Here is a 27,866-nt window from a genome sequence, read left to right on the forward strand (position 1 = left end):
AAGAGCTTAGAGAACAGAGCAGGACTGGAAACTGCCTAGCAGATGGCATAACAGAATGGGCTGTTTAATGTCTGTCCAGACACTGAACTGGGAATTACCGCTTGCATATTCCTCAGATATTTTAGGTCCAGTTTTACATTATTCCTCTGTTTTGTTATTCTGAAGCATCTATACAGATATACTTCTATATGGAACTATTGTCTTCTCTTTACTCAGGTGTGGATTGGGTAGTTCCATGAGAATTGTTGAGTTCTACATAGATGATAAATTCTAGTCAGCTGTGAAGTGAACGTGATGTAACTAGCTTGTGGAGAGTCTTCTTAGCTTAATGTTGGAAATACACTGATTCTTCCATAGATACTGCAGGGTTGTACGAAGTACTGATCTATTAATTGAACAACTCAAAGAAACGAGGGAAAGTCCTATTTGTTAAATAGCCAAACATAAAAGCTTTCAGAACACAGAAGCTGTAATTCTGCCCTTCTAGTACCGAGCTTTTGTTAGTTTAATTCATCCAGCTTCTGTATTTTCCACTCCTGATTGTGCTGCTTTATTTTACAGCGTTTTACTGAGGCTATCTGTATTTTTATTCCACTTCTTGTTCCACTTCACTGCCAGCATATGAGTGGCAAAGAGCTATATGGAGGCTTGCCAGGCTGCATAGGGAAAGCAGATTTTAAATTAGAGAAAGCAATATTTTTTGTAACAGACTCCTTCCCTGGCTTTATTTCTTTATATATATATATAGATAGATACCACTTCTTTCATGCACAGGTCATACAGATTGCTTTTAAGACTTGAAGGTCTTGGTGCCCTTTTAGAAATAATACTGTGCTCTCATCATTGCAGTCACAGCTGCAACTTTTCCATGCCATTCACCAGTAGCTTTCAGAGCATTCTTCATTAAGGACCTTAGACTGTCATGTTTGTCTTTAAAAGCTGCTTCTCTTTACCTTCTTCCCCCTGAGTAAATAAGTGTGGTTTGCAGGTGATTGATGCTGGCTGCGTGGAGGAGTCTGGTAATTTCTTGACTGTGCGTTGTTCCTTGGCTGTGTGATTTGAACTTGGTTAAATGGTAATTCTATCTGGGGTACCTTTATTGAAAGATTGTTTGAACTGAGCTTGAGCAGGTGAGGTTTGTTTGTGGTCATTCTTTTAAGTATTTAACTTATTTATTTATTTTTTTTTACCCCATGAACTACACTAGAAGAGACTAATGCTGAAATTCATTCTTCCCTCATCTCTTTGTGATTGTTAAGTTACTTTGAACCTTGCTTTATGTGTTACCAGCTGCAACTAAATGTTACCTTGTAAATAATAAAGCAGAATGGAAAATTCTGTCAGATAGGAAGAAACAATACTGTGTGAAGGCAAGTTTTTGATTTAAAAACGTATTTGGCAGCTTCAATTATTTCAGTCAGTACTGTGCCTCAGGTACAACTAACGTGCATATCCCAGTACTCTTCTTTATTTCTGCTTGTAGCTTTTAATGTGCCTATGTTGTCAATTCTGAGTATGGTGCTGGATCTATATGGCTGAATGCTTGCATTGGCTGTGAACGTTGTTTATGATCCAGACCTCCTGCTGCCTGACTGGATGCATCCTGGAGCACTGGTGGTAGTGGTGATGGTGTACACTTTCTTTCATGCATTTGGAAGGATCTGTTTTGCAAGGAGACTGTCTGGGTTTGTATGGAGTCTGAACTACTGCCAAATCACATCCAGAGCCCAAATCCTCACACTATCATAATGCAAAGATTAACTGCATACATTTTTAGATGTGTTTTAAGAGGGGTTTTAAACTTATGTTAACTCTCATGAAGTATCTGTTACTGTAGCATGGCAGCTGCTCGGAGTTATGTGTCTGGAGGGACAAGCATTGTTTTTGACAGTAATGTTTGTCTTCATCCGTGACCTCCTCACTGTAATAAAGTATAACACTCTAACCCTACTAACCTAGTAGTATATCCCTCTTTTAACTGAAGGGAGGATACTGTTCTGAGTATTAAGTAGGGAGAATGATGCTGAGCATTAGCTAAAATACGGCAATGAAAAGCGAAGTGATGGTGTTGATTTAAAGCCCATAGGCTTAGTGCTGTTTTCTCAAATGTCATCAGCTTTGCTGTACATCACTTCTCTGTCTCCAGGTGACTTGCAACTTCAGCACATACTTAACTCTAGGATTTTGATTCTTATCTTGCCTTATTTCACTGAATCTGTTTGCTCTTTGTTTTTCTTTTCCCCTTTTCTTAATGTTCTTCTATAGACATCCCTGAAAAAGAGGAGGAGGGAAGAAAACCTGCTTGCTTTTTGGTGTAGGCCTTTTTATATTGTTTTGTGAAAGATCAATCCTGGGGCCTGTAATTCTGTTGGAAGGTTTCTAAGATGCTGACGTTGCCTATTCAACTTAAAGTTTTTCTTTATTTGAGGTTTTAATTGATGCAAAAATTCTTTAGATGTGGCTGTTCTGACTACACGTGTTATAGAATTGCTTAGGTTGGAAAGGACCTCAAAGGTCATCGAGTCCAACCACAACCTGACCATACTACCCTAACTCTAACAACCCTCCTCTAAATCATGTCCCTGAGCACCACATCCAAACAGTTTTTAAACATGACCAGGGGTTGTGACTCAACCACCTCCCTGGGGAGCCTATTCTAGTGCCTAACAATCCTTTCAGTAGAGAAGTTTTTCCTGATATCCAACCTAAACTTACCCTGGCACAACTTGAGGCCATTTCCCCTCATCCTGTCACCTGTCCCCAGGAGAAGAGACCAACCCCATCTTTTACTGGCATCGTTTTGCCATGTTTTGTGCATATTCCAGTTGCTTTCTGTAACCTTCAGCAGCTTTTATATTAATTTTTAAACGTGCATTCCTTTATATAAATCTCTACTATTCTTTCCACTCTGACTTTTAAATTTCTTCTCCCTTTACTGTTTGTGGAGAGATTGGTACAGTAGATTAGTAGTGATATAATAAAGACTGTACAGTATTTTTAGCTTTTTCCTTCTTTGGTGCATGTTACTCTTACCTAGTGTTGCTCAGATGCTCTTCTGCATGTTTGCGTGTATGTGTTACAGTGGATTTAGAGTTGTGTTTTATTTCATTATACTGATGTTTGATACTGCTTGTATCATTAGTGTTGTATAGGAGAGCTCAGCTGATGTCAGAGAATGCAGAGATTGATCTTCCCGGAGTTTGAAAGGACAGAGGTCTTTCTTTGTGTGCATGTGTGTCTAATTCTCCTAATCAATATTTTAAGTAGTAGCTGCTGCTTCTGGCTTTGTCCAGTTGGACTGAGTGGCACAGCTTCACTCCTATCAATAACACTAATTCTGCTGCTGTACTTGACCGCATTGTGTAAGCACATTATTGATCAGTGCTTATTTGACCTTTTTCACACCCTTTGTTTGAGTATTAGTTAATGGTACATTTTCATGGCTTTAACAATTGGTTTTCTTACCTACATAAGGAAACTGTTGCTACTAATGTCCAAGTGTTAACATCTACTTTTGGTTGTGGGTTTTTGATTAATTATTTTTTAATTAATTTTTTACAATTTATATTTTAGCTATGCATTACCTCCTTTTGAAGGAGGTAAAGAACTCTTACATTGCCATGATGAGTGAGTACAGACTAACATTAAGCACTTTACTGTGGTAGATGTGTTCATCTAAACAGGGGGGCTTTAAGAATTGTGGCTACATCCAGTGAGGACTTTGGGAAACCAAAACTGAAAGAAATCGTGTTCCCCTAGGTAAAGTGCAGATTAGGGTGGCAGAAGCTAATAGATTTTGTCTTTAATCATTTCCTATCCATACTGGCTTACATACTGAAGTAAACTCTGTCAAGAGCAGTCCATTGTGCTCTATATAAATTCTGAATTAGTTGGCACTTACTCGCATATTCAGATAATATATATTTTTTAACCCCCACTGCTGGGTGATATTTAAGCACATTTATCTCCATTCTCTTGCCTATAAGGCTTGACATACGTCACCATTTCCTGTTTTATGCCACTTTGTTAGTTTATATTAACCTTGACTATTTGGGGTCCTTTTCCTCTTCTCACTTGTTTTGTATCCTACCTCAGTACTTTGCCCTTTGAGCGTTTGTTTTCTGCATTCTTTTCTTTTCCTTGAATTGGCCTCCAGTAACTCCATCGCTTATTTCAGTGCTTTACATCAGCAATTTGGTCGTGCTAACCTAAATCTTGTCTGTCCTCACTTAATATGTCTGCTCATCTTTATCCCCGCTGACATCTTTCTCAGCTCCATCTTTCTTTGCAGTGACTCTTGGAAGGAGGGAGGCAGCAGGCAGGGATAAAACAGATTGAAAGACTTCTCCCTTGTTTGAACATGCTCAGTCCTCAAGTGTAAGGATCTCTCAATTAATACCTGTAGCTTTCACATAAAAACCCCCTTTCTGCTAAATGCACTTGGTTACAAAGCAGAGATGCAAGTTTTGGGTTCTTGAAGAGCAAACTCTAGATTTTTATTTATTTTCCTGAAGTACATTAACTTTTAAATTAATGTAATGTCTCATGGTGTGCTTCAGTAGTTATAACACTTCTCCCATTAATTACTTTGGCAACTAGTAAAACCAGTGTTAAGAACACAATGCATAATATAGTTGTCCTAGATAACTAATGAATAGCTGAATATATACTGAATATTTATTAATTATTCACACATGTGAGTATATAAGAACAATGACAAAAACAACAGATATTTGTAATCATTCATATGACTTTGATTATTTTACTAATAGGTACTGGGAGATGTTACACAAGTTGTCACAAAGGACACAAGTATAAGATTTAATCCTGCCCTCAGTATGTGAATGTGATTGGGACTTCTTGGCTGTGTGCCTCAAACACCGGCCCTGAAAAGATTCTGTTACAGGCTAATGAAAAGAAGTTACAGGAATGGCGTGTATTTATATACAAACTGATGTATGCATGATACTGTATTTAAACTGTTCATTTTCAGCTTTGGCATATGTGTTTATTTGTATGTTTGGCAGGAGTAACACTTGTTAAGGATTTTTCACATAGCAGTAAGTGAATAATTTTTGTAAAATTGTTGCTAGTTAGACATATTGGTGTTGCATTTTGGTTAGAATGTGTAATTTTGGTTGTGCCTAAAGCATAACCGTATAGTTTCAGTGACACTTAAACCTGGACTTTATTTAAGCATATTCTATTTCTTATTGTATAACTTCTATTTGTCATCTGTACTATTCTCAGCATGCTTTCAGTTCTTGTTTCATTTTTACAAAGTATGTCTTCTGCATGAGGTTTTTAATGATGAGGCATTAGGATCACTGTAAAATTCAAACTGGATTGAACGCCAATTAAGCATTTAAGGCACGCTATTCCTGAATTCCCTTTCTGCTTTTGATAAGTTGAAGGAATAAATGGGATGCCAGTTCTAATTCTGAGGTTGGTTGTTCATAGCATCCTCTCTACCCAGCAGTGACATAATGTATGTACTCAGACTGGTTTTGCATGGAAAGGTATGAAAGCACATTTGCATTAAATGAGGCTCTTACATTAGGCTTGATGTGGTTCCCTTCAGCTGGTCTGTGAAGGCTGTGAGGAAGACTAGGTATCAAGAAGGGTTTAAAAGAGTTTTCACGTCTGTCTTTCTCAGTCAGGAATCACACAGTAAATGATTCTTTTCTTCTAGAAGCCTGTTAAATGCTGTCCCTGTTTCTTACACTAGATGTCACTACAGATACAAAAATCAACTGCTGCTGGATGCGTAATTCAGATTTAATTCAGATATTTTAAGGCAAAATGATTTGCAGTATCTTTCATTGCTGAAATACTAGAATAAGATTATTAGAATGCCAAAACACTGGCTTAGGAGCAAGTCCTGAAGAACTTGAGAAACTGTTTTGACAGAAATGTTTCTGAACAACAATTCACGGATGGGATGATGTGTAAAGTGAATGTGCACATTCAAGATTATCACAGTTATTTGTCAGTATCTTTTTCAAATTACTGTATATCAAAAGTGTTTGACAAATTACTTCAGTTAAGGCTTTAAAAATGTATTTATTTTCTCAACTTGAAAGCTCTGAGATTTTAGGGATATTGAAAAGCAGGTCCTGGGAGAGATGGTGTCTCTTATTTGGCCAGGTAATATACTGTGGACATAGATGGAGGACATTTAATTTCTACTTTCTTAAGGAAGTTGTCTGACATCAAGGAAATGTTTATACTTCTCAGTCCTTGTATGGCATTTAAGCACAACTCCTGCTCCCAGAGTCATGATATCTAATATCTAGTTTAGCTGTCACTTTGACCAGCATTTGTTTTCTGATACCTAACCCAGTGCTTTGGTTTTGTTTGCTTATTTCTACAATGTAGCTGGCCTTGAGGTACACATTGGTTTTGCTTTAAGATAGTAGCTTTCATTGCTCACCAGTGATTTTATTCTTTTCTTTTCAGTACTTTGCCCACAACAACATTGATTTGCTGTTGTAAGAGAAAGGGGAAGGAAAAAAAAACTAGTAAATTGGGAACTGGTGCTACTGATCTACTGTAGCTCTTTTCCTAATAGAAACACTATTGAAAATGTCCCAGCCACCTGGGGAACACTGAGTGCAGCAGTCAAAAGTGAATTTCAAAAGAAATAGATGTCTGATTTCAAGTCTGTGTCTGCCACCTGTGTTCATCTTATTGAGAAACCTCCTTTCTCTCTTGTAGCCTCTTTAGCTGCTTGCTATGCCTCTGCGGTGGTCTGACCACTTTGAGATTTCAGTTCCAACTAGAAAGTTGCAATCAAGAGATACCTAATGCTACTCATTGTTTTTTTTTATTCCAGTTTTAAGCCATTTTTTCCCCACTTGAAACCACCTGGACCATCAGAGAAGCACAGCTGGGGGCTGTAGATTCTGAGCTCACCAGCCGTGGATTAAGACAGGATTGAATAGTTTGGTTGATCCTGACTGTGCATTCCAATAGAGGCCCTCTGGTTTCTAGGAATAACCATACTCCCAAGTATTTTACTTCATCCTTCTCCATACAACCGAGGCTCTGCATGTGTAGATTATCCAGGCCACATTTAGCTTTAATCCATCCCTAGGGCTTGTAGGCTGTTTTCATATGAGAAGGAATCGGATGGAAAGGGTTGCTTTTGAAATTCTTTCTGTAGCTCAGATGCCACTTGTTCAACAATTCCTCCTGTGCATTTGGTCTGCTTTTCTATTAATTTTCCTGTGGCAGGAAGGAGAGCTCAACTGAAAGCAGAGGAAGCTCCTGATTTAGCCTGTACAAAAAAGACAAGAAGAAACAAACTGTGAAAGCTGTTTCTTCTAAAGGATCAGCAAAGAGCTGACAAGCAGCAATGATAGAATGTAGAGTCCTTGTTGGGCTTGGTTATGGGAGGCTAAGGAAACGTTCCCACGTCATGATCTTAGAAGAAAAAAGCAAATTTGTCTGAGACTTTCACAGAAGAATTGTTTCAAATAGTTGTGTGGAATTGTGTGTTTGATCTATTTTTTATTTAGGTGTTTATTACTACAGAATTCTAATTGCTTTGAATGCACGGTACTGTTGTGCACCCGGCTTAATGTCTTAATTGGCTACTGAGTGTAGTGTTGATTCATGCAGTCCTACTGTTGTAGAAGTGTCCCGGTGTGTGCCCCGGTGGCACAGTGGTAGGAATGCCGCCTTGCAACACTGGGGCCCGGGGTTTGAATCCCCACGTGGCGCAAGTGGTAGAAGTGCCGCTCTGCTACACAGAGGCTCGAATCCCAGGGGTTGGACTCGATGATCTCTGAGGTCCCTTCCAACCCTCACGAGACTGTGATACTATGATGATACTATGAAGTGTCGTTAGTGCGATGTTCATTCTTTGTTCTTCTTTGCAACTATGAAGACAATGGAATTATTCTGCATAGTCCTACTCTTCTGTTTCTTTCAGCACAGAGTGGGACATCTCAGTTGTAGTAGGGTACTAACAGATTTAAAGTAATCTGTGGAAGTAAAGATGATCTTCTAGGCAGATAAACAAAACAGAATTCCAGAGAAGTGTAACACTTTAATTCTCTCACCCCTCAAGAAACACAGGCAACAAAATAGTTTTTAAGAGGAATAAATGCATTTGCTAGAAGACTTGTTTTTTTTCCTTTACAGTTCCAGAACTCATTCATCATCCAGCTTGAGCAACAAATGAACTGGGAGTCCTGTGGATACAAGTCTAGTTCCCTTCATTCTCTTGATTCATTCCCAGAGTACAATCTGTAGAATGAATTATTAACAGATCCTGTAGACAGTATATGATCATGTAATTAAAGACTGTATCCTAATGCATATGGGAGAAGGGGATGAATTAAGATCACCAGTTTCATCTATTCCAGCCAGGCCCATTCCCTTTCTTAGATACTAGCACAGAGAATACAGAGGGCAGAGTTGCTGTCTCTCAGCTGGAAGGTACAGTACCTCCTGCTAGGAAGGATCACAAATGGCAAAAAAAAAAAAGAGTCTTGTTCTATGCTGTTAATGTCAGTGTTGAAAGTTGTAGATTTATTTTTCTTTTGAGAATAATATATGCTTAGTGCAGTCACAGGTTGTGAAGGGGTGAAGTCTGCCCTGCTGCAGACATAGCTTACCTGCAAAATACCCTGTGAGCCTCATTTGTTGCAATAGAAGAATAGTTTTCCCTTAAACTCAAGCTGGTGAGGGCACAAACCAGCCTGCAGCAGATGTTCTAGTGTGGAAGGTGGCAGCTTTGATGGTTGAAGTTTTAAAAGCCACTGGAAAACAGGATTTTACAAACAAACGTCCAGGAAGCTTAAGCAGCCAAGCAGGCATCTATACTTAGAATTAGCCAAATCCTGCAATTCTATTCAGGGATTTTTTTTTTCTCTCATGTCAATAGCATTTCTGTCTGTGCAAGGTTTAAAGCATGGGGGAGCAGAGATTTCAACCTGTTAAGTTTGTCCTTGTAGTTCCAGGCATGAAGGCCAAGATTCCTGAAAAAATTACTTTGAATCTGCTCAGGCTTCTAATGGAAAGACTTGCAACACATTTAAACACAGTGTTGCATTGGGGTGCTACTGCAATAATGGGGTGTCTGTATTAATAGAAAGCTGCATTTCCATGGTGAGCACAAGAGTAGGGAAAAAAAAATCAATGAAGAGCAGAAAGGGTAACTTAGGAGACCGATAACTGCTCATGTTATCAGTCTTATAAATCTCTTATCCTTTATGGAAAACTAATGAAGCTATTGCTTTAATTTTAGCTTCCCTGTGTTAGTGGTTGCTCATTTAAGCACTTCTGCATTTTGCATCTGCATTTTTAATTGATATTCAGACAACTCTTGATGCCTGTGTGGGCTGCTGCGGGATCACCTGCGCTTTAACAGTAAGCTGCTTGCAACAGAACTCCGATTTTCTGATCTTGGTTGTTACAGACTCTTTCATAGGTTTTCTTGATTGATGAGGGTGGTGTGGCCTAAAGCTGTGGGAGACAGTCAAAAATCTGATTAGAGAGTTTCCTTTTAGTTGTGGTTTTCTTTGTGGCTTTGGGTAGTAGAAGTTTCTTTCGGGTTAAAGACTGAAGTGTCTGAATTGTACTAATTGTTTTGAAACTGACTCTAGTAGCCAGCGTGACGGTGCTACGTTTTTTGTCATATTGACTAGAACAACCGTGCTTGGTGAGAATTTGTGCCTTATTTACCATGGGTATGCACAAAGAAACCAATATTACCTTTCATAATTAATGACTATATCAATAACTAATCTCTTGCTTTTAAATTAAGAAATATGCCCTTTTCTGCTTTCATTTTATTAAACTAATAGGATAGTGCAAAACATATTTGGACTCTTCCACATCAGTGATACCTCATCAAAGACTGTATTGTCTGTGTTTCCTCATCTTTTCCCTCTCTTCCTTTTAAATAGCATCTACTTTTGTGGCAGAGGATTAGTATTTGTTTTATTTGCTGAATCTGCATCATGCTGAACAAAGGAGAGACATTCCATATTATACATACATAGTGTTTTACCTTGGGCAAAGAATGTCTGTGAACAGTTCCAATCTAAAACTTAAGTCAAATGGTTAAGTCTGCTTCTTCCCCTATCTTTTTAGAAATTACATCTAGTAATCCCAAACCAGTTTTAGCAGAAATTGAAATAATTTCTTCTCCCTTCTATCGTTTGCTCCTCTCATCATAGGATCATGGAATCATTAAGGTTAGAAAAGACCACTAAGATCATCTAATCCAACCACAGCCCACGGTACCCACTAAACCATGTCACTCAATGTAGCACCTACCCTTTCTGCAACACCTCTAGGGACAGTGACTCCACTACCACCCTGGGCAGCCATTTCCAGCCTTGCTGTTCTTCTGCATATAGAGTTTCTAAGTAAATTCAAGAGATGTAATTAAGAGTAACCGGTCTGCAACAAACCAATTCAGAACTTAATCTGTTTTAAAAATACCAACTTATGTAGAGCTTCCTGTTAAATATTCACACTTAATTCCTCGAAAAATCTAGTTTGTTCTGAAGATGAATGGAAGAATTTCTGATTAAGGGTAACAATTCAAACTTTCATATCTTAGCCATAACTGGAAGCTTGATTGCTCTAGGCAGTGAGTTAAGCTGTCCTGAAGCTTTATAAGATAAAAACTCAGGATATCTAATTGTGGATTATGTTTTGCATGAAGGGATGACGTGTCCTTAGTTGCTTTTTTTTTTGTTCCAGTGGGATTCACCTGTCACTTGTGCTTCTGCAGCTGCTGTGGTGACAGCTCTTTAATGGGAACTCTGAGAAAACCGGGGTTTGGAATATTGATGTGGCAATTCCTGTGCAATGTTAATTAATTGGCTGACTACGTGCTACAGGGATGCTCACAATTTTGGGGAAGAAAATAAAGTATGCTTAGGCAGAGTGTTGTATAACTAATAATTAATTCTACTAAAAAGAGTAAAAAAGAAGAGAGTATGGTTCCAGTCTTGAAACAAACTGTAGTTTCTTTATCTGTAATTAATGGGCATAGGCATTTCCTGTGGCTCGTCTCTTCTGGCATTCAGTAATTTTGTGATCAATTCAATTGGCAGTATGCTATAGATATGAATACAGTTTATGTATATTTATATGTTCATATACAGATCTTAGTGTGCTTTCAGTGGTAGAATGTGTATCCTTGTTTAGTCAGGGTTTTTTTCACTAGGATTTGAATTAAGAAAAGGTAAGCATAGTTGCTAAGAAAAGTTTATTTCTCCTGAATGACTTTACCAGATTTTCAGAAGGAAAGTATCAACAATCAGAGTCATTTTGTGACGTGTTAATAATTATTAATGATGTTTCTGTCAGCTTAAAGTACCAATTATTTTATGCTTAAGGAACACAAAATAATATAGATAATTTTTAAAGGGCACTTTACTCTGTCTTTTTGTAGCATCCTCAAACATTTGACTTGAAATCGAAGGGAATATATATCTTTTGTAATTTCTGACCTTTTAATAGTCCTTTAATTTGCATTAAAAACTGCACATAAAGTGACAACTTGTATTTGCTGTCACTGACCTAGTAAAAACCAGCGCATTATTCCTGGGGAAAGAAGTAAGGTGATAATACCTTCATCAACCACCAGAAAAGTCATTATAAACTCTGTTCTCAAAGTGGAATGAAGGAAAAAGTCTGTTAAAGTGCTACCTATTGGAGCTAAACATTCAGAGCTAAATCAAATGTTAAATTCAGAGCTGCTGCTCTGACCTACGTTCATTATGTTGAAGTAAATTGTGGAGGGACTCAAATCCTTGACTAATGTTACCTCCTACATGAGTTGCAATGGCAAGGTTAGTGGGGAGACTAACATCAAGAAATGCCTTTTTAAAATGAAAATGTCTTTAAAACCAAATACTTACACTGCCATGTGTCTTTCAAAGGTAGAGCAAGCAGAACTGTAAATCTGTTGTTTCTAAAGTATGAATTTTTAAAGAATCTTTTCCTTTCTAGTTAATACTTACAACATTGTCTGTGGTCCTGCTGTCAATTACAGAACTTGTTGTTTGTGCTTTCCCCACTTGGTTTGTGCTGAAATCTGTCTGTGTTCTGGTCCGTCAGTGATCCGTGCCAGGAACAGCTGTAGTTTACTGATGTCAGTAAAGCTACCTGACCCTGGGATCCCTATTTAACTAGTGTGGTGAATAGAACCTAAATAAAAAGTAGATGTAGAGAGGGTGTGAGGAAATATTAGGAAGGAGGGATGCTGGTAGTAGGAGCTCATTTTTAGGCCTGACCGTCTTTAATCTTTTCCTTAGGTGCATTAACTGGTGAAGTTTACTGATAATAAAGTGGAGAGACATCATTTTTCAAGCAGAGCATCTCACAGAGGACGGGATGACTGAGAATTAGAATAATAGAAAGGAGATTGATGGCAGATAGTTTGAAGTGCAAAAGCCCAGGGTCTAATATGAATTTAAAGCCCCGTGGAATAGGGAGGAGGATGGTTGAGACTTCACTGTCATAATGTAGTGTGGCAACATGAAAGATAGTTGAGAGCTTGGGAGGATCACATAGATGTTTTGTGTAGTGAGAGGAAAACAGAGATGTCTGACACAAGCAAAACTGCAAATACATTGGGAACGCTGTATGTAAGTCATCTCTTCTCAGACTGGAGATGTGAGGGTGGAAAGCAGCCTTGCAGGAAGGGTTATGGGGATTCTGATTGGCAACAAGTTGAACCTAAACCAGCACTGTGTCCTGGAGCCAGAGGGGGGGATCATCCACCCTGGGGGACCAGTCCCTGTGTGCCCTGTGTACTCTGCACTGTGTGGCCTCACTGTCAGGTGAGAGCTGCAAAGAGAGGAAGTGTTAAGCGCTGTGGTGTGGCTGTGCTGGTTAGGTGAAAGCTGATGCTCAGCCTGTTAAAATAGCAGCGAGGAGAGAGGATACAAATGCTGACAGTAATTATATCAATAAATACAAACACAAGAAGCAAAATAATTATTTCAGCTGAATGCTGATAGTGATTCAGAATTCAGGAGTACGAACTGACTATTCCTAAGTTCAGGCCAAATATGTGAAAACCGTTTCAGTTCTGCAGTAGATGAGAGCCTGAGTTGGAATCCATCAAATGATTTATTAAGCTATTTGGGAACTGCACTGGCAACACAGGAGGTCACATTTGTTTCTTCCTTTCTCAGATAGGAGGAACACTGCTAGCATCTAAAGCAGAAGCAAAATTCCCGAAACTCCAGAATTAAAGGAATTTTCTTGTTTCTAGAGATAACCAGCAATTTTGCTAATTTTGTAGTAAGCTCATCTTGTAATATTGACTGCAACTTTAATAGTGGGCCATGCATTCTTTATAACAATTAGGATGCAAAACAGTTGAGAATTCAGAGTAGTCAATCTGTTTATGTGGCACTTTTCTTTCAGAAGAATGAAATCTGCAATCATTAAGATAATTTCTGTAAATAGAAACACCAGTCTATTTGCAGCGTATTCCTCTTAAAGATTGCTATTTTTAATCCACTGAAAACCTCTCCGAACTCTAAGTTTGTAGGCTGAAATAGTGAAAATGATCTTTGAGTGGAAATTAAGTTTAGAAGTTTGTGTTTGGAAGGGAGATGAAATGTGTAGATGGACCTAGGCCGTGCTTCACAGCTGACTTATGCTGGGATGGTGATCTTGTTGCATACTTGAGTTTACAGGACTGGCTTTTATCAGAGCTTTGATGCAGACTTTGACTTGATAAGGGGTTGGTGTTTTGCAAGTGTTAGATTGCTCACCTGAGAACACACACTGTAAGTGCTTAGTGGGGTTTGCATGAGACACTGAGGCTCGCGTGCAAGGTAAATTAATTAGATGTTTTCATGAAGGATAGTTAGTGTCTACCAATACCTTATGGAATTAATATACTTGCAGAAAAACTTCTCAAAGCTTGCAGAAGGTAATTGTGTGTTGGAGGCTTGTTTGTCTTCTCTAAGGAGGTAAAATATTTCTTTGTGTAAAAAGAAAAGTGAGGTGGGAGGGCATACATAATAGAAAAGCAGTCTGTTTTCACTTGCATTGAAAGGGCTCATATTTCACAAGAGTATTTGATTAACACAGCTAAACACGTAAATGTACTGCTACATGGAGGGTGGTATAGGGATAATAAAAGCATCACACATCCTAGTGTCAAATCTGGAAGATTTTGTAACTTGAAAGATAAATTAGATTTCTCTGGAACACATAGATTGTATGATAATACGATACTGTTGGTTGATTTCAGTTCCTGATTATTTGATAATTTAGTTAGGATGTCAAAGCAATATGTATTAATATAGAAAATGGGAGGATAATTTAGTTTGTGTACTGCAATTGTGTGATGGAAACTCAAGTAATTTGTTCAGCAAAAGAATTCCTGGGGTTTGTTCTCTAAAGCCTTGATGATGTATAATTTAACTTGTTCAGTTTTATGATAGGGTGGCAACCTGCAGCTCAGTGCAGGGAGGGTTTACAGGTTAACAAAGTTTACATGAGAAACTCTGTCATTACATGAAGCATTAAAAATGCTGTCATTAAAGCAGAACTTGAAGAAATTAAGAAGGAAAAGAAAGGTCTAGGTAAGGAAAGACATCCAAAATGGTAAGAATTATAGGAGAGTGCACAAGGCAAAGGCAGGAAGGCAGACTGGGAAGGAAGCATTTCTTTCCAGTCAGAAGTGCTGCTGTCATGTTTGCCATTTCACTGCCGCTATCTGGTGAAAGGTAACTCTTTAAAAGCAGACGATGCTACATAATGAATCATTATGTCATTATCTTATCACGCATTTGAGTTTCAAGGAGGAAGATCTTAATCCATCAGAACACAGGAGGAAAAAAACATTTATTGTATTACAGCAGCAAATATAAAGTGTGGTTTTTTGGTATTTTTTATGTTGATTTTTATTCAGATAACTCATTGCTCTAAGAAGTTTTTAGAGGCAAAATTCAGTGGGATACAAAGGAGACTTAGATTTTTTTGTTGGTAACACATGTTTCTAAGTGCATTTACCGGTAAAATACTTTATAGAAAGGCTAGTAAACCTCATTTCAAATCAGACTTCCAAATATTCTCATCTATTATGCAGCTGTTAAAGATTATATTGGATCAGATTAAATAGGCTTGTAGATGAAATAATTTAGGCAACAGTGCCCACTATTGCAATAAAAAAGAGGGCAAGCAAGATAGTAATCCTTCCACCAGAAATCTTTCCGTGTTTTTTGTGCCTGCAGTTCTTGGGAGTAGGGAACTAGAGGTGATATCCTTTCATAGTCATTCCCTGCTTTCTTTTTCTCGCCATTTGCCAGTTTTTCTTGCACCTATGTAAATTGTATCAGCAGTATCCTTCAGTTTAGCAAGGGATCCCTTTTCCTTACTTATCTGCTGCTGAGTGGTTTTCTTTACTGCACTCTAGTATTGGCTATTACAGCTATTACAGCCAGTGAGCATTGACCATCGGTGAGTTCTCCTGCTTGGGTTTTGTATGCTTCCATCAGGGCACCTCTTCTGCAGTTATGCATCATTTCCTATTTCTTGAAAGGTCTGGAAATGCAAGCAGTGTAGACCTCGTACAGGCCATATGCATCAGTTAGCTTTGACTGTTGTATTCATATCGTTTTTTTTGTTGTAACTTTGCTTTTTATGCTTGGCAAAAACATCTGCTGTGGAACTGCAAGTCCCCTCATCCTTCTCCTTTCTGGGATGGAGGTGATCGAAACTGGTGAAGTGCTGTGAAGTCCTATGTTGGTTACCCTCCTTGATCAAGGGATGACCAGCTGATCCATGCTTCTTATGGCCTCCATTTGCAAAGCCTCTTTAATTTGGTGTATCTGCTGGATTTTGAAATAAACATTTTCAGGTGCCTCTGAATTCTGAGCGATTCGGAATATCTTTAGGTGTGAAGCCTTTCTTTCTGCTGATTTAAAGGGAATGCAGAATATGGGGAATACTTATCTGGAGGGGAACAAATTAAGAACTTCCTTTGTGTACAATGTACGGATCTATATTTTATGGGGAGCTTAATGTTACTGCTTTGCCACTGAGGACATTCAAACGTTTTTGTGAACCTGGGACATAATAGCATATTTGCAATGAAATCGAATGCACCCAAAGTACCTGTTAGCATAAGAATTTGCTGTAGTATGTAATTAGGTTAAATATTAATGCAAAGAGTTTTGCCATTGCACATTTTTTACCCATAACTTCTCTAATCGAGTATTATGCTTCTTTGCATAATTTAAATATAGGCATCTGGACAATTTACTTAGCTAGCATAATGTTATGCCTTACTGAAAGCCTCTATTTGGTGTTTTATCAGAACTGTGTGCCAGCAGTTAACCGCTGCATACTGAAATAAAAGAATTCAGATTTTTGCGATGGAAAGTGTAAAATAAATTAGTCTTCACCAAGGAATTCTGTTCATTAAAAGGGCACTGTGCTATTTCTTTATGCTTTTTAATATTTTTGTGTGCCTCTGTATAATTTATGTGTATTAAATGCGCTGAATGTTGTGCATCATAAAAGTTCTTTAACGTGGGCAATTGTACAAAGATTGCTCTAAAAGTAATGCCCCCTATCTATTTCCATGGAAATAATACCCTGTCTCTGGAGGCATTCAGGTCCAGGCTGGATGTGGCTCTGGGCATCCTGGGCTAGTGGTTGGTGACCCTGCACATAGTAGGGGGGTTGAAGCCAGATGATGGTGGTGGTCCTTTTAACCCAGGCCATTCTATGATTCTATGAAACCACAGCTGATACAAAGAGCACAGGTACTATACGTAAAGATTACGTTTCTAAACTGCAAGCCTGGAGGTGTCTTAATGCAGTTAATTCAACACATGTGGTGCAGCAGTGTGGAAGGGATTCTGTGACAGCTCTTGTATGCTCCCAAGATGTGCTCATGAGTTGAACCCCATCAGGATGTTTCTGGCAGAGGAATTCCAAGAGACCCTCATTTACACAAACAATTTAATCCTCTTGTTTTTGCTGTGACTCCAGAAGGTGTTTCCTTATGTACTGTCTCTGAATTATTTTACGACTGAATTTCAACAAAAATGAGTCTATTTAATCTAGAGGCTCCAAAGGAAGAGAACCTTTATCTATTTATTTATTTATCTATTTATTTATTTATTTATTTATTTATTTATTTATTTGTTCTCTGCACAGTGCAGGCATTTGTATTCACGGGAGTGCTCCTTTGTGTGTAATACTTGACTTGCTTTATTTTCCACAGTTTATGAGCGCATCTTAAATACAGAGAGAGTACATCTGCACTTCTTTGTTCAAGGATAATTCAAGACAAGATGCATGCAGTGCATGCAAGTTTTTTAAATTCTGCCTTGAGGCTTTCATTCATTTTCTGCATTAGTGATTTTTTTTTTAATGGGGATGACAACCTTTCCTGCTCTCGGCATTTTGACTCATGGATTCGCTGCTTTCTAAACTGGTGTTGCACAAGTGAAAGTGGATCAAGTTGCGGAACATACCTGCTAATTTCTCTGCCTTAAAATAGTTTACAGACCTTCAATTTATTTCAAAGGAAGTCCATCCTTCCTTCTTCCTTTAGAAGTTTTCTTCCTGTGCCATCAAGGGTGAAAGAGGAGCAATCTGGCTGCTTCCTTCTGACCATTTTCTTATCTTCCTTTCAATTTGGGAGAACAGTGACACATTGTTGAAAGTGTTTGTGGCTTTTGGTTTCAGACAAAAGTGCACAGTTCAAAGTTTTCTTCTGGATTTGGAATTAGGTTGTCAGCCAAACAATTGAAAGCTTAGCAGTAGCCCCAGTTATGCATCAGGATTTTTAGTAGAAAACCTAATAATAGAATAATAGAATGGCTTGGGTTGGAAAGGACTTTAGAGTCCCCCAGCCCCAACCCCTGCCATGGGCTGGCTGTCCCTCACCAGCTCAGGGCTGCCCAGGACCCATCCAACCTGGCCTTGGGCACCTCCAGGGATGGGGCACCCACAGCTCTCTGGGCGTCTGTACCAGGGCCTTCTGAGTAGTGAAGGATTTCTACTTAACATCCAATAGATATCTTCATCTCACTACTTAATCCCATTACAGTCTGATGCATTTATTCTAATACTTCCCTTAAAAGAGCGTGTTATATTTGTGAACAGTAGTTATACGCAAAGTAAGATTTTTAGAAACTCTATTTGTGTTCTTTAATTTTAGATATGGATAAATAACGCTTCAGTTTTAAATCACAATTATATGCACTTTATTTTTTTAGTATACAGTAAATGCGTTAAATACAAAAGACTGGAAATTGAAGCTTTTTTTAGTTTCATCTTAATTATTTGTGGCAGGATTTTCTCTCCCAGCAAAGATTTCATTATCTCTTGGGATGCCTTTTTTCTCCTCAGTCAGCGATGCTCACAAATGCTTTGTTTATTCTAGAAAAAATGTTCTGCTCTTAATGTTTCATCAGTTGCATTGGGGCCAGAGGTGCCAGCACTTGTGTGAACAGCCACCTATATTCACTGTTTTAAGTCTTCAGTCTTGTCATATAGGAAGGTTATAAATTATGTGTAACAGTAGGTGCCACTCAATAAATATTTAATACGAGATAGATATTTTGACTGAAATTACTTTTTTGCTTGAACAGTGATTTAAACTGTATTTTTTGGTTTTATGAGGTGACACTTTTATAATATCAAGGAATAGCTGGATGCAGTTTGAATGTCAGAGAGCTGCAGGGCAACATTAATCACAGGGTTTTTTCTCTTCTTTCCGAAGGCTGGAGAACTTTTTAGTGCACCCGTAACCAGTCTGGGATTTCCTGGTTTTGTTTTAGTCTTTTTTGTGTTGTCACCATCTCATTTTGCCCATGTTTGCACAGTCACTGGAGAACATTTTAGGCAGTGTTGATATTGATGATGTTTTATACCGTGCAGAAAAAAATGATGTAGTAGATCTTAGATTTGTCAAGTTGCTGTACGTAGGAAAATACACACAGCATTTGTAAGAGAAAGCAGATAGATTGCTGTTATGTCTCAGTTGGCTCTGAAGAGTGAAGATAACTTGGAGAAGTATTCATGCTGTTGTCAGAAAACTTGTTTTCTGTATTTGCTGGCACCAGGAGAAAAGTGTGTGCTTCATAATACACAGAAGCTGATGCTGCCTGTCCTTCCCAAGTTGTCACTCTTCCTTGGCTTATAATGGCTTAGATCTTTCAGTAGAAAAACTGGTTCATTTTGTGAAGCAGTGTGTGCGTGTTCACAGTCTGCTGCTGTTACCTTCCAGGTCTAGGAAGTCAATAGGATTTGAGTTCAGTTTGCAAAGTAAACTTTACGAACACTAAAACATATTTCAAAGCTATTGTTTATCTCTTGTATATTGTGTATACCCATAGAACTAGTCACATGATATTTTCAGTACCCACCAGCCAAATGGTGTCCGGCCACGGCCACAGGGACCTGCTGCCTCCTACCCAGCCCCCTCCTGCTCTGTTGGGACAGTGGCAAAGTGCTAAGGGCATGCAGGAGCCTTTGCTGCCCAAAAGCCAGTGGGTGGCTCTGCTGCTGGCTGTCTGTCTTCACATAGCCTGAATGGTGTCAAGCCTTGCTGTAGGAAGGCTCAAAGGGCAGCACCTTTACAAATCTGCATGGGCTTGGGGCTTCTGAAGCAAGTCACTATAACGCCTGGATGGAAATTCTCCCTAGAGTGAGAAAACTCCCTCTGTGCTGCCAGAAATGTCATGGTTGAATGGCCTACTGGCAGAATGTGAGCTCTGTTTCTAATGCCTCCTGTGTGCCACTGAGCCTTGTATACCTCAGGTTCTGGATAGCTCTGCTTGGGGATTTGAACAGAAATCATTGCCTAGAGATATTGTGAGGGTGCTGGAGAGAAGGATTTGGAGGATTTCTGCCCCGTGGAAAAGGCCTAGGGGGTTTTGGTCTACAGCCAGCTGAACACAAGCCAGCAGTGTGCCCAGGTAGCCAAGAAGGCTAATGGCATCCTGGCTTATGTCAGCACTAGTGCAGCCAGCCAGCAGGAGCAGGAGGTGATTATCCTTCTGTATTTGGTGCTGGCATTCATTTTTGGGCCCCCTGCTGTAAGAAGGCTATTGAGTTGCCAGAATGCATTTAGAGTATAGCAGTGAAGCTCATGAAGGGTCTGGTAAACACGATTACAAAAACTGGCTGAGGGAACTGGGATTGTTCGGTCTGGGGAGGAGGAGTCTTGGGGGGGCTTCACTGCTCTCTACAACTGCCTGGAAGGTGGTAGGAAGGTGGGTGTCAGTCTCCTTTCTCAGGTGACAAGTGATAGGCATATGGAAACTGCCTTAAGATGTGTTAAGATCATACATTAGGTCTTAAGAAGAATTTTTTCACATAGAGGTTGGTCAAGCATTGGAAAGAGCTGCATAGAGAGTTGCAGTCACCATTGATGGAAGTGTTTGGTACATGTGGAAGAGGAAGTTAGGGATGTGGTTTATTGGTAGCCTTGGTAGTGTTAGGTGGTTGGATTTAATAAACTCGAAGATCTTTTCTAACTCAAATGATTCTGTGTTTCTTCCAGTGTTAAAGCCTTCCACTTACACTCCTGCTGAATGATACTTACTCCCACAGACGTTGCAGAGTGTGGCCCAAAGGAAATTAAAAGAATTAAAATCATGTGCTACAAATATTTCCTGCATTTCTTTGCTATGCCAGTGCTTCCTTTAAATTGGATGGTGTTCTGACTGCTTAAGCTTGCTGGCTTTTCAGGTGTCCTGGTTTTTAGTTGCATAAGATTCACTTTAAATAAAGGACTGCCAAAAAGTTTTTAGTTTTCTATTTTTTAGCCATACTAAATTCTATGTAGTTTTAAATTCTTCTTACTATCATGTATGGTGATACAGAGCTTGCTTTTATACAACATTGCTTTGTTATTCTCTTGATTGATCTCCCTTATCTGGTATAATTCAGCTGTTTGTCTGGCCTCTTTCAAATAACACCTTCATAGATTTCCTGAATGGTAAGCTTGGAACACTCACTGGAAATATAAAAGTTGCATTTAAAATGTAAGGGGAGAAAAAAACTTGCCAATTTTCTGTGGTATCACAGAGAATGAGTTACTTTAAACATAGTCTGAAAAGAGAATGAAGTGTATTTCCTGCATATTTTAATAACTATACTTTTGTCCTTTACAGGAACAAACCTTGGCTCTGAGGAAAGAAGGGATAGGTGTTGTGTTAGATTCTGAACTGCCTCATTTAATTGGCATTGATGATGATCTTCTTAGTACTGGCATCATCTTGTATCACTTGAAGGTAAATGCATATCTGTGCTTCCACAACCTTTGTATGCTGTGTAATTTTTCAGTAGACAAACTGCAGTATTAATTTGCCATCTAAATACATTACTCATACAAGTGTTCATTACATCTCTCCACTGTGGTAAAAGTTCCTTACATTTCTCTCCTGTAGTTTAGGTCTACCCTGAGGGTTAACTGGTTAACCAGAGATAGGTACTTACTGTATCTATGCCTGGTTTTTCTTTTCATTAATTTCATTGTAAAGCTTGACTAGAAATCCTCATCTAGATTGTCTCAAAGCTAAAGTGATGGTCCCTATGCATGATAGTTGAACTTGCTAATATATTGTCTAGTAACGACTGTGAAAGTGCTTCTTAAAATACAAGGGAAATAACATAGTATGTTTAAACATATACTGGGATATAATACTCTGAGAAAGATAAACCATTTCTTTGTATGAGAGAAAGGGAGATTTCAACTGAAAATGTGTACTTTTCTCTCTTAATTAGGAGGGCCAAACATACGTGGGCAGAGATGATGCTATGACGGAGCAGGATATCGGTATGGAATTTTGCATTGTTTCTTTCCATTCTTTCTAACACTCCAGTCTTTTAACAAAGCTTTCTAGTTTTCCTTTCTTTTCAGTTAGTTGTTCATATATTCTTGCATATTCTAATTTTTAGGGGATTTTTAAGGCTGCATTACGTGGGATATGCTTCAAGGAACATGACTTACAAAATAGCTTGTGGGATTCAAATTATTCATATTCACATACTTGTTTCTTATTTCTTTCTACTTTTGAAATAGCCTTCTGTAAAAATATTATCTTTTTTTCATACAGCACCTGTCACAACTGCTGCACAATCACTCTCTTAACCTTTGCATAATGAGAATATTTTTATATTGTTATACCTAAAGCAGTCTCAGGTCTTTAGACTTGGGTGGAAGAAAATTCTGGAAGTGAAAAGATAGGCTTCTTGTACTGTATTTCTTAGTTTTTTTAAAAGACAACTAATTGCCATTGCTGGACTGTCCTGTCATATGTTGCTTAGAGGCAGTTTCATTGAAATAAGCTGCATCCTTAGGTTCTCAAATGAAAGGCTGAGAGGTCAGATAATGTAGTTTTGTATATATCATGTTGTTAAAAGATGTGTGGATTAAAATTTATATATGAATACCACAAAACAAATGTTGCTTTGTGATGTTAAGCAATATGAGTGGAGGTAATCACACATAATGCACAGAAAGTAGCATAACTGATTGATAAGTGCCTGAATGTAATGGAATATATAACCTTATTTCAACCTTTCAGTCTAGAATTGCATGTTACCATAGAACCATAGAGTGACTTAGGTTGGAAGGGATCTTAAAGTTCATCCTGTTCCAACCCGTTGCTGTGGGCTGGCTACCCCCCATCAGCTCAGGCTGCCAGGGTCCCATCCATCCTGGCCTTGGGCACCTCTGGGGATGGAGCACACCCACAGCTTTCCGGGCAATCCATTCAAGTGTCTCACAACTTTCTGAGTTTAAATTTCCTCCTAACATCTAACCTCAGTCTCCCCTCTTCTAGTTTAAAGACATATTCCTTGTCCTATCAGTATCAACGCAAGTGAAAATTCAGTCCCCCTCCTGCTTGTAAGCTCTGTTTAAGTACTGTGAAGTACTGTGAAGGCCACAGTGAGGTGTCCCCAGAGCCTTCTCTTCTCCAAGCTAGACAAACCCACATCTCTTAACGTTTCTTCATAGGAGAGGTGCTCCAGCCCTCTGAGCATCTTCATGGTCCTCCTCTGGACCTCCTCCAACAGCTCAACATCCTTCTTGTGCTGGAGGCTCAGGCCTGGACATAGTGCTACAGATGGGACCCAGCAAGTGTAGGGCAGACTAGATGGGGACAATCCTCTCCCTGCTGCCACCCCTCTGTTGGTGCAGCCCAGGATGCTGTTGGCCTTCTGGGCTGCAAGAGCACACTGCTGGTTCACGTACAGCTTTTCATCCATCAGGACCCCCAGGTCCTTCTCTACAGGGCTGCTCTCAATGAGTTCATATCTCAGTGAAGTCTGTCTCTACAAATACATAAACTTTCCTGTTTTCTTTATGAGAAGAAAAAGAAAAAGTACACTTATTAATATGGTGCCAAAACATGAGAAAAGGCCATTATGTAAAATAAATCAGAAAAAAGCACTTCTACTGCAATAAAACAACAAAAAGATGGGTTCAGTGTTTAAGGAATGTGGGAAGTGATAAAGGAAAGAGCAAATATTGCCCAGAAAAAAAAAAAGAAGAAACATTTGGAAATATGTAACTCAATATGTCCTTAATGAATCAAAATCAGCATGCAAATCCTACTAGTTGTTAAAAGGCTAATTATTCTATTTTTGTATGTTTAGTTCTTCATGGTCTGGATTTGGAAAGTGAGCACTGCATCTTTGAAAATCTTAATGGTACTGTGAATCTAATACCACTGAATGGAGCACAGTGTTCTGTGAATGGAATTCAGATTACTGAGGCCACGCACCTAAACCAAGGTATTACCCAGCATCGTATAGTTTTTGATAGTGTCTTTGTTTCTTTCCAGCAAGACCGCTGAAAAATCTACATGTATACAGAGGGATTACCATTTAATTCATTTAATTTTAATTCAGTTTCTTCTCATCTGCAGCCCAAGGTGATCAGGAGAGCAATGGACTTCTTGTTCTGTCACAGAACTGCTGCGTGATGTAAAGGGAACTCTTTACTAATTTAAGACATTTCTTGATCTTCAGTGTGAGCTGATACTTACCGTTTGATTTCATTCAAAGATTATGTGTAAAGTGAACTCCATGGCAGATTGCTTAGATTGCTGTAATAATAAGAGAAAGAATGTTGGTTTCCACATGACTTAAAATAGAGACGTATTTTTCCAGCTCCTCAGAGGTCCAGCCCCACTTAACACACTGTTGCCAAATCCTCTTGCACAGCAAGGGGTTCAGCTCAAGTATCTGCTAACTGCAGCTGAAGGGAAATAACAAACGGGGGAGAGTAACCCTTGCAGATGACATTCAGGGAATTATAAGTTTAATATTAAAGCTTTAAACTCTGGAAATGAAAAAAGCTCCTGGGGCAACTGGGGCCAAAGATGTATTTTGTTGGCATGGAAAGAAATGACATCAAATCTTGGTAGAAACACTGACAAGAAACACTTGGCATGAATTGTGGTTGCAATGCCTCGTCTTTTCTTTAGCCTTCTGCTTTTCAAAGGTGGTACTGGCTTGACTGGCCTAAGAAGGAAGTTGGAGTTTGGATGCTATTTTCCTCTCCTAGGTGATGTATCAACTTGAAATTTGGACTGTAAAGGGTGGAAGCGTGGTTTGTTGTTGTTGTTTTGCCTTCTGACTTTCTGTCTAAACAAATTTGCAACTCAGGAAAAGGGGGCAGAAGAAAGGATTGCTTTGAATTACTAAATTGCGCAAAACAGCTGCCTAGGCTGACCTGTGAACTATGTAACCAGATTGAGTTTGAAGGAAGGGTTACAGCTTTGACATCAGGCTAGCAAAGCTGATAAATCAACTGATTTAACAACTTCTGCACAGTACATGTATCCTAGCTGTGTTACCATTTAGTCTCACAGCATGAAGCGCCAGTCTCTTTAAATAACTGATTTGGGTATTGCTGATTATCTGCTGATATATTTAAGTGTTTCCGTTAGTGATAATCTAAAAATTCGACGCGTTTTCAGATGAACAGTTATTAATAATAATAAAAAAAGAGGCATAGTAATTAATTACAACTTCCTTCTTCAGATTAATTCCTGCATTTGTGAATTCTAGCTAATGTGGCCTCTGTGTAAGTGCAACTCATTACACTATTCTTACCTTATTAAGAGCATCTGGTAGAATTTCTAAAAGTAATTCAACGAATATTCACTTAGTTGCCCTTTACCTTAAATTTGTCCTCAGTTTAAACTGTGTTTTCCACTTTTAAGCTAAGGTGCCAACCATTCTGTAGTTAACATAATCTCTCAAGGTTTGTTTCTTTTTATAGTTTGTTAATAGAAGTAGTTTTAAAAACAAAACAATCTAATTTAGAAAGATCCTATTTATAGATAATTTTGTTTCTGGAGTTCCATAATATTGCTGAGTGTAGATGAGAAGTGCATGGTGATATTTGAATACACATTCTTCATATTTATTTCCTATGCTCTCTGGTCATTTTTGTGTTGGAGTTCACCCATTAAGTTACCAGATCAAAGGACCATAAATGATAGGCTGGTTCTGCATGGTTCTTGTTGCTGTTCTTTATACTGTCAGTGTATTTGTGAAACCTTTTGTTCTTTGCCATTTAACTTTCAAGGAGAATAAGAATTTTTGCTTAGTAAACAAATAAAAAGCAAACGGTATAGCAAATCCAGTTATGTTTCCATGACGACATTAACGCTGTGCGTTTGCATTCTGACGGGGAACTGCATTGTGTAATAACAGATAACCTAACCTGATGCTTAGGAATTATTTGACAGGGTGGCTTTGATCAAAACTTTTCTTTCTTTAATAGGTTTTCATGTTGCATATCTCAGTTCTGTCAAATGGAAGTTAAGACTGTAGTTATTCCTTAATAGTAGCATAATTAAAAAATAACAAGCATGTAGAGGTCCCATAATGCAAAAAGTAGCACAATGATACAATAATGCCTATGGCATCCTGGAATAAAAAGGAGGAATGTAGTAGGAGAAGAGGGTGAATTATATTTCGCCTTGTAATCTGCTCTTTCACCATCCTGGCGTACTAAATTGAGCAAAGTGGTCTAGTGGTTGGCAACCCTGCTCATGACACAAGTGGGTGGAACTACAGGATCTTTAAGGTCCCTTCCAACCCAAAGCATTCTATGGTTTTAAATACTTCCATACGTATATAATGTGACTTGCACACATCTCCTTCCCCCTGTTGAGACTGAAGCCAGATCCTCCCCTGCTAGGCTCATGACCATATGATTTGGAGAAGTACTGGAAGAGAAACACAGTCGTTGTTCATATGATCTGCCATCTGGTTTTGAATGTCATGTGCTGTTTTTAAGCCTTTCTCCTGGTTTTTTTAGATGTGTGAAGTTAGGAACACGAGTCTATATCTGTATTCATTTATTTAAGTACCAACCTTCTATCTAGTAGTGCAGTCAAAAATATTTACAATTGTATCAATCTTCATCTGAAAGTAACCAAAGTGATTTTACTGAAATCCTCACTGTCTCCTCTGCTAAGGTCATCAAAACAACCTTCCGGCAGACAGCAAGAATGGGGTACAGAGGTGTTTGTGTCTTTTGCTGGCGTGTGAAGACTAGCAACTGTTACACCCCTTCCACTATAGTATCATGACTATCAGGGACCCCTTTTAATATGCTTACATTGAACAATAAATGTGCCTGGCACACTTCATGAAGGAAAGGTCAACTGGTTGTGTCACATAAATCATGAAGGTGGTATCAAAATGCCTTTGTGATACAATCTGCATACGGATCAGTGTGACATTACTCTTTTTAAGATCCAACAAGGTAAACTGTTGGGTCCAAGATTTGATCTATTGTGTAGACATCAAGAAGTAATAGGGTGACTGTATTGCCTTTTGTCATTGATTTATCAAGACCGAATGACCTTACTGGGGTTGGTGTTCCTAACTGAGCTAGTTTTAGGACCACAAATGAAGGAAAAGTAGAGCTTTCAGTTTAGGTGGAATGAATTTTTACTTCAAACAGTAGTGGATGAATGATGATTGGTTTGTCCTTAGTCATATTTATGGATGTTCCAATGGTGTTTGGTACCTGCTGCTAGCCTCTGAAGTAGTTCTGTTCTAGAGTGGATAGGTCAAATTGAGTCAGTTGCTATGAGTGCTTCTCCTTCTTATCCCTAATCTAAACTGCATGAGTATGGTTGACCCTAGTGTGCATGAACATTCTTTTAAGTAGGAAGAAGAAGGAATAAAATATGCACATCTGTTCACAAAGCCGTGACTATATGTTGTTATACACTTGAATTGTCAAAACACATTTTCATTTTGTTCTTATTTAATGGAAAGCTTTGCTTACATATTGGATGTCTGACAAATCATTCAGCATTTCCTGGTACATTCTGTTGACAGTAAATGATACGTGTTTTTCTCATTAGGTGCTGTGATATTACTTGGAAGAACCAATATGTTTCGCTTTAACCATCCCAAAGAAGCTGCTAAACTAAGGGAAAAAAGAAAGGTAAGATTAAATCAGCATTTGGGGGAACTTAAATCCCTTCACACTTCCTTGCTAATAGAGACATACCATGATCATTGTAGAATTTGTTTTGTTTTCCCATAGAATATTTCATGAAGTGAAACAAGCACATCAGTTTTTGTCTAACACGTACATTTTATGATCTGTTGTTAGAGCGGACTGCTGTCTTCCTTCAGTTTGTCTATGACAGATCTTTCAAAATCTTGTGAGAACCTATCAGCTGTTATGCTTTATAATCCAGGGTGAGTATATTCAAAAATGCTGTAGTAAAAAATGTTCTTCATTTTAGTTGATTGAATGCTCCAAACAGCACTATTAGAAACCATTTTGCTCTCAATTTAATAGTACATTCTTACTAAATAATGGGCTTCTGAATGAGATAAGAACTTTTGCAAAGTGTTAT

General features: G+C 38.5%; 1 protein-coding gene across 16 annotated transcripts in view; it reads left to right on the plus strand.

Moving 5' to 3' along the window:
- KIF16B (kinesin family member 16B) overlaps nt 1-27,866 on the plus strand; it is a 122,119-nt gene that overhangs the window by 29,830 nt on the left and 64,423 nt on the right. For all 16 annotated transcript variants that reach the window (XR_001553712.2, XR_004306516.1, XR_001553716.2 and 13 more), the window contains 5 exons: nt 21,132-21,251; nt 21,745-21,796; nt 23,623-23,760; nt 27,363-27,445; nt 27,617-27,705. Coding sequence is in view for 7 of the 16 variants with exons in the window: in XM_015856729.2 (XP_015712215.1) it covers nt 21,132-21,251; nt 21,745-21,796; nt 23,623-23,760; nt 27,363-27,445; nt 27,617-27,705 (482 nt within the window). In the remaining 9 variants the exon portion in view is untranslated. The remainder of the gene's footprint in view (nt 1-21,131; nt 21,252-21,744; nt 21,797-23,622; nt 23,761-27,362; nt 27,446-27,616; nt 27,706-27,866) is intronic.

The sequence above is a fragment of the Coturnix japonica genome, chromosome 3 (genome assembly GCF_001577835.2).
Source record: "Coturnix japonica isolate 7356 chromosome 3, Coturnix japonica 2.1, whole genome shotgun sequence".
Lineage (NCBI taxonomy): Eukaryota > Metazoa > Chordata > Aves > Galliformes > Phasianidae > Coturnix > Coturnix japonica.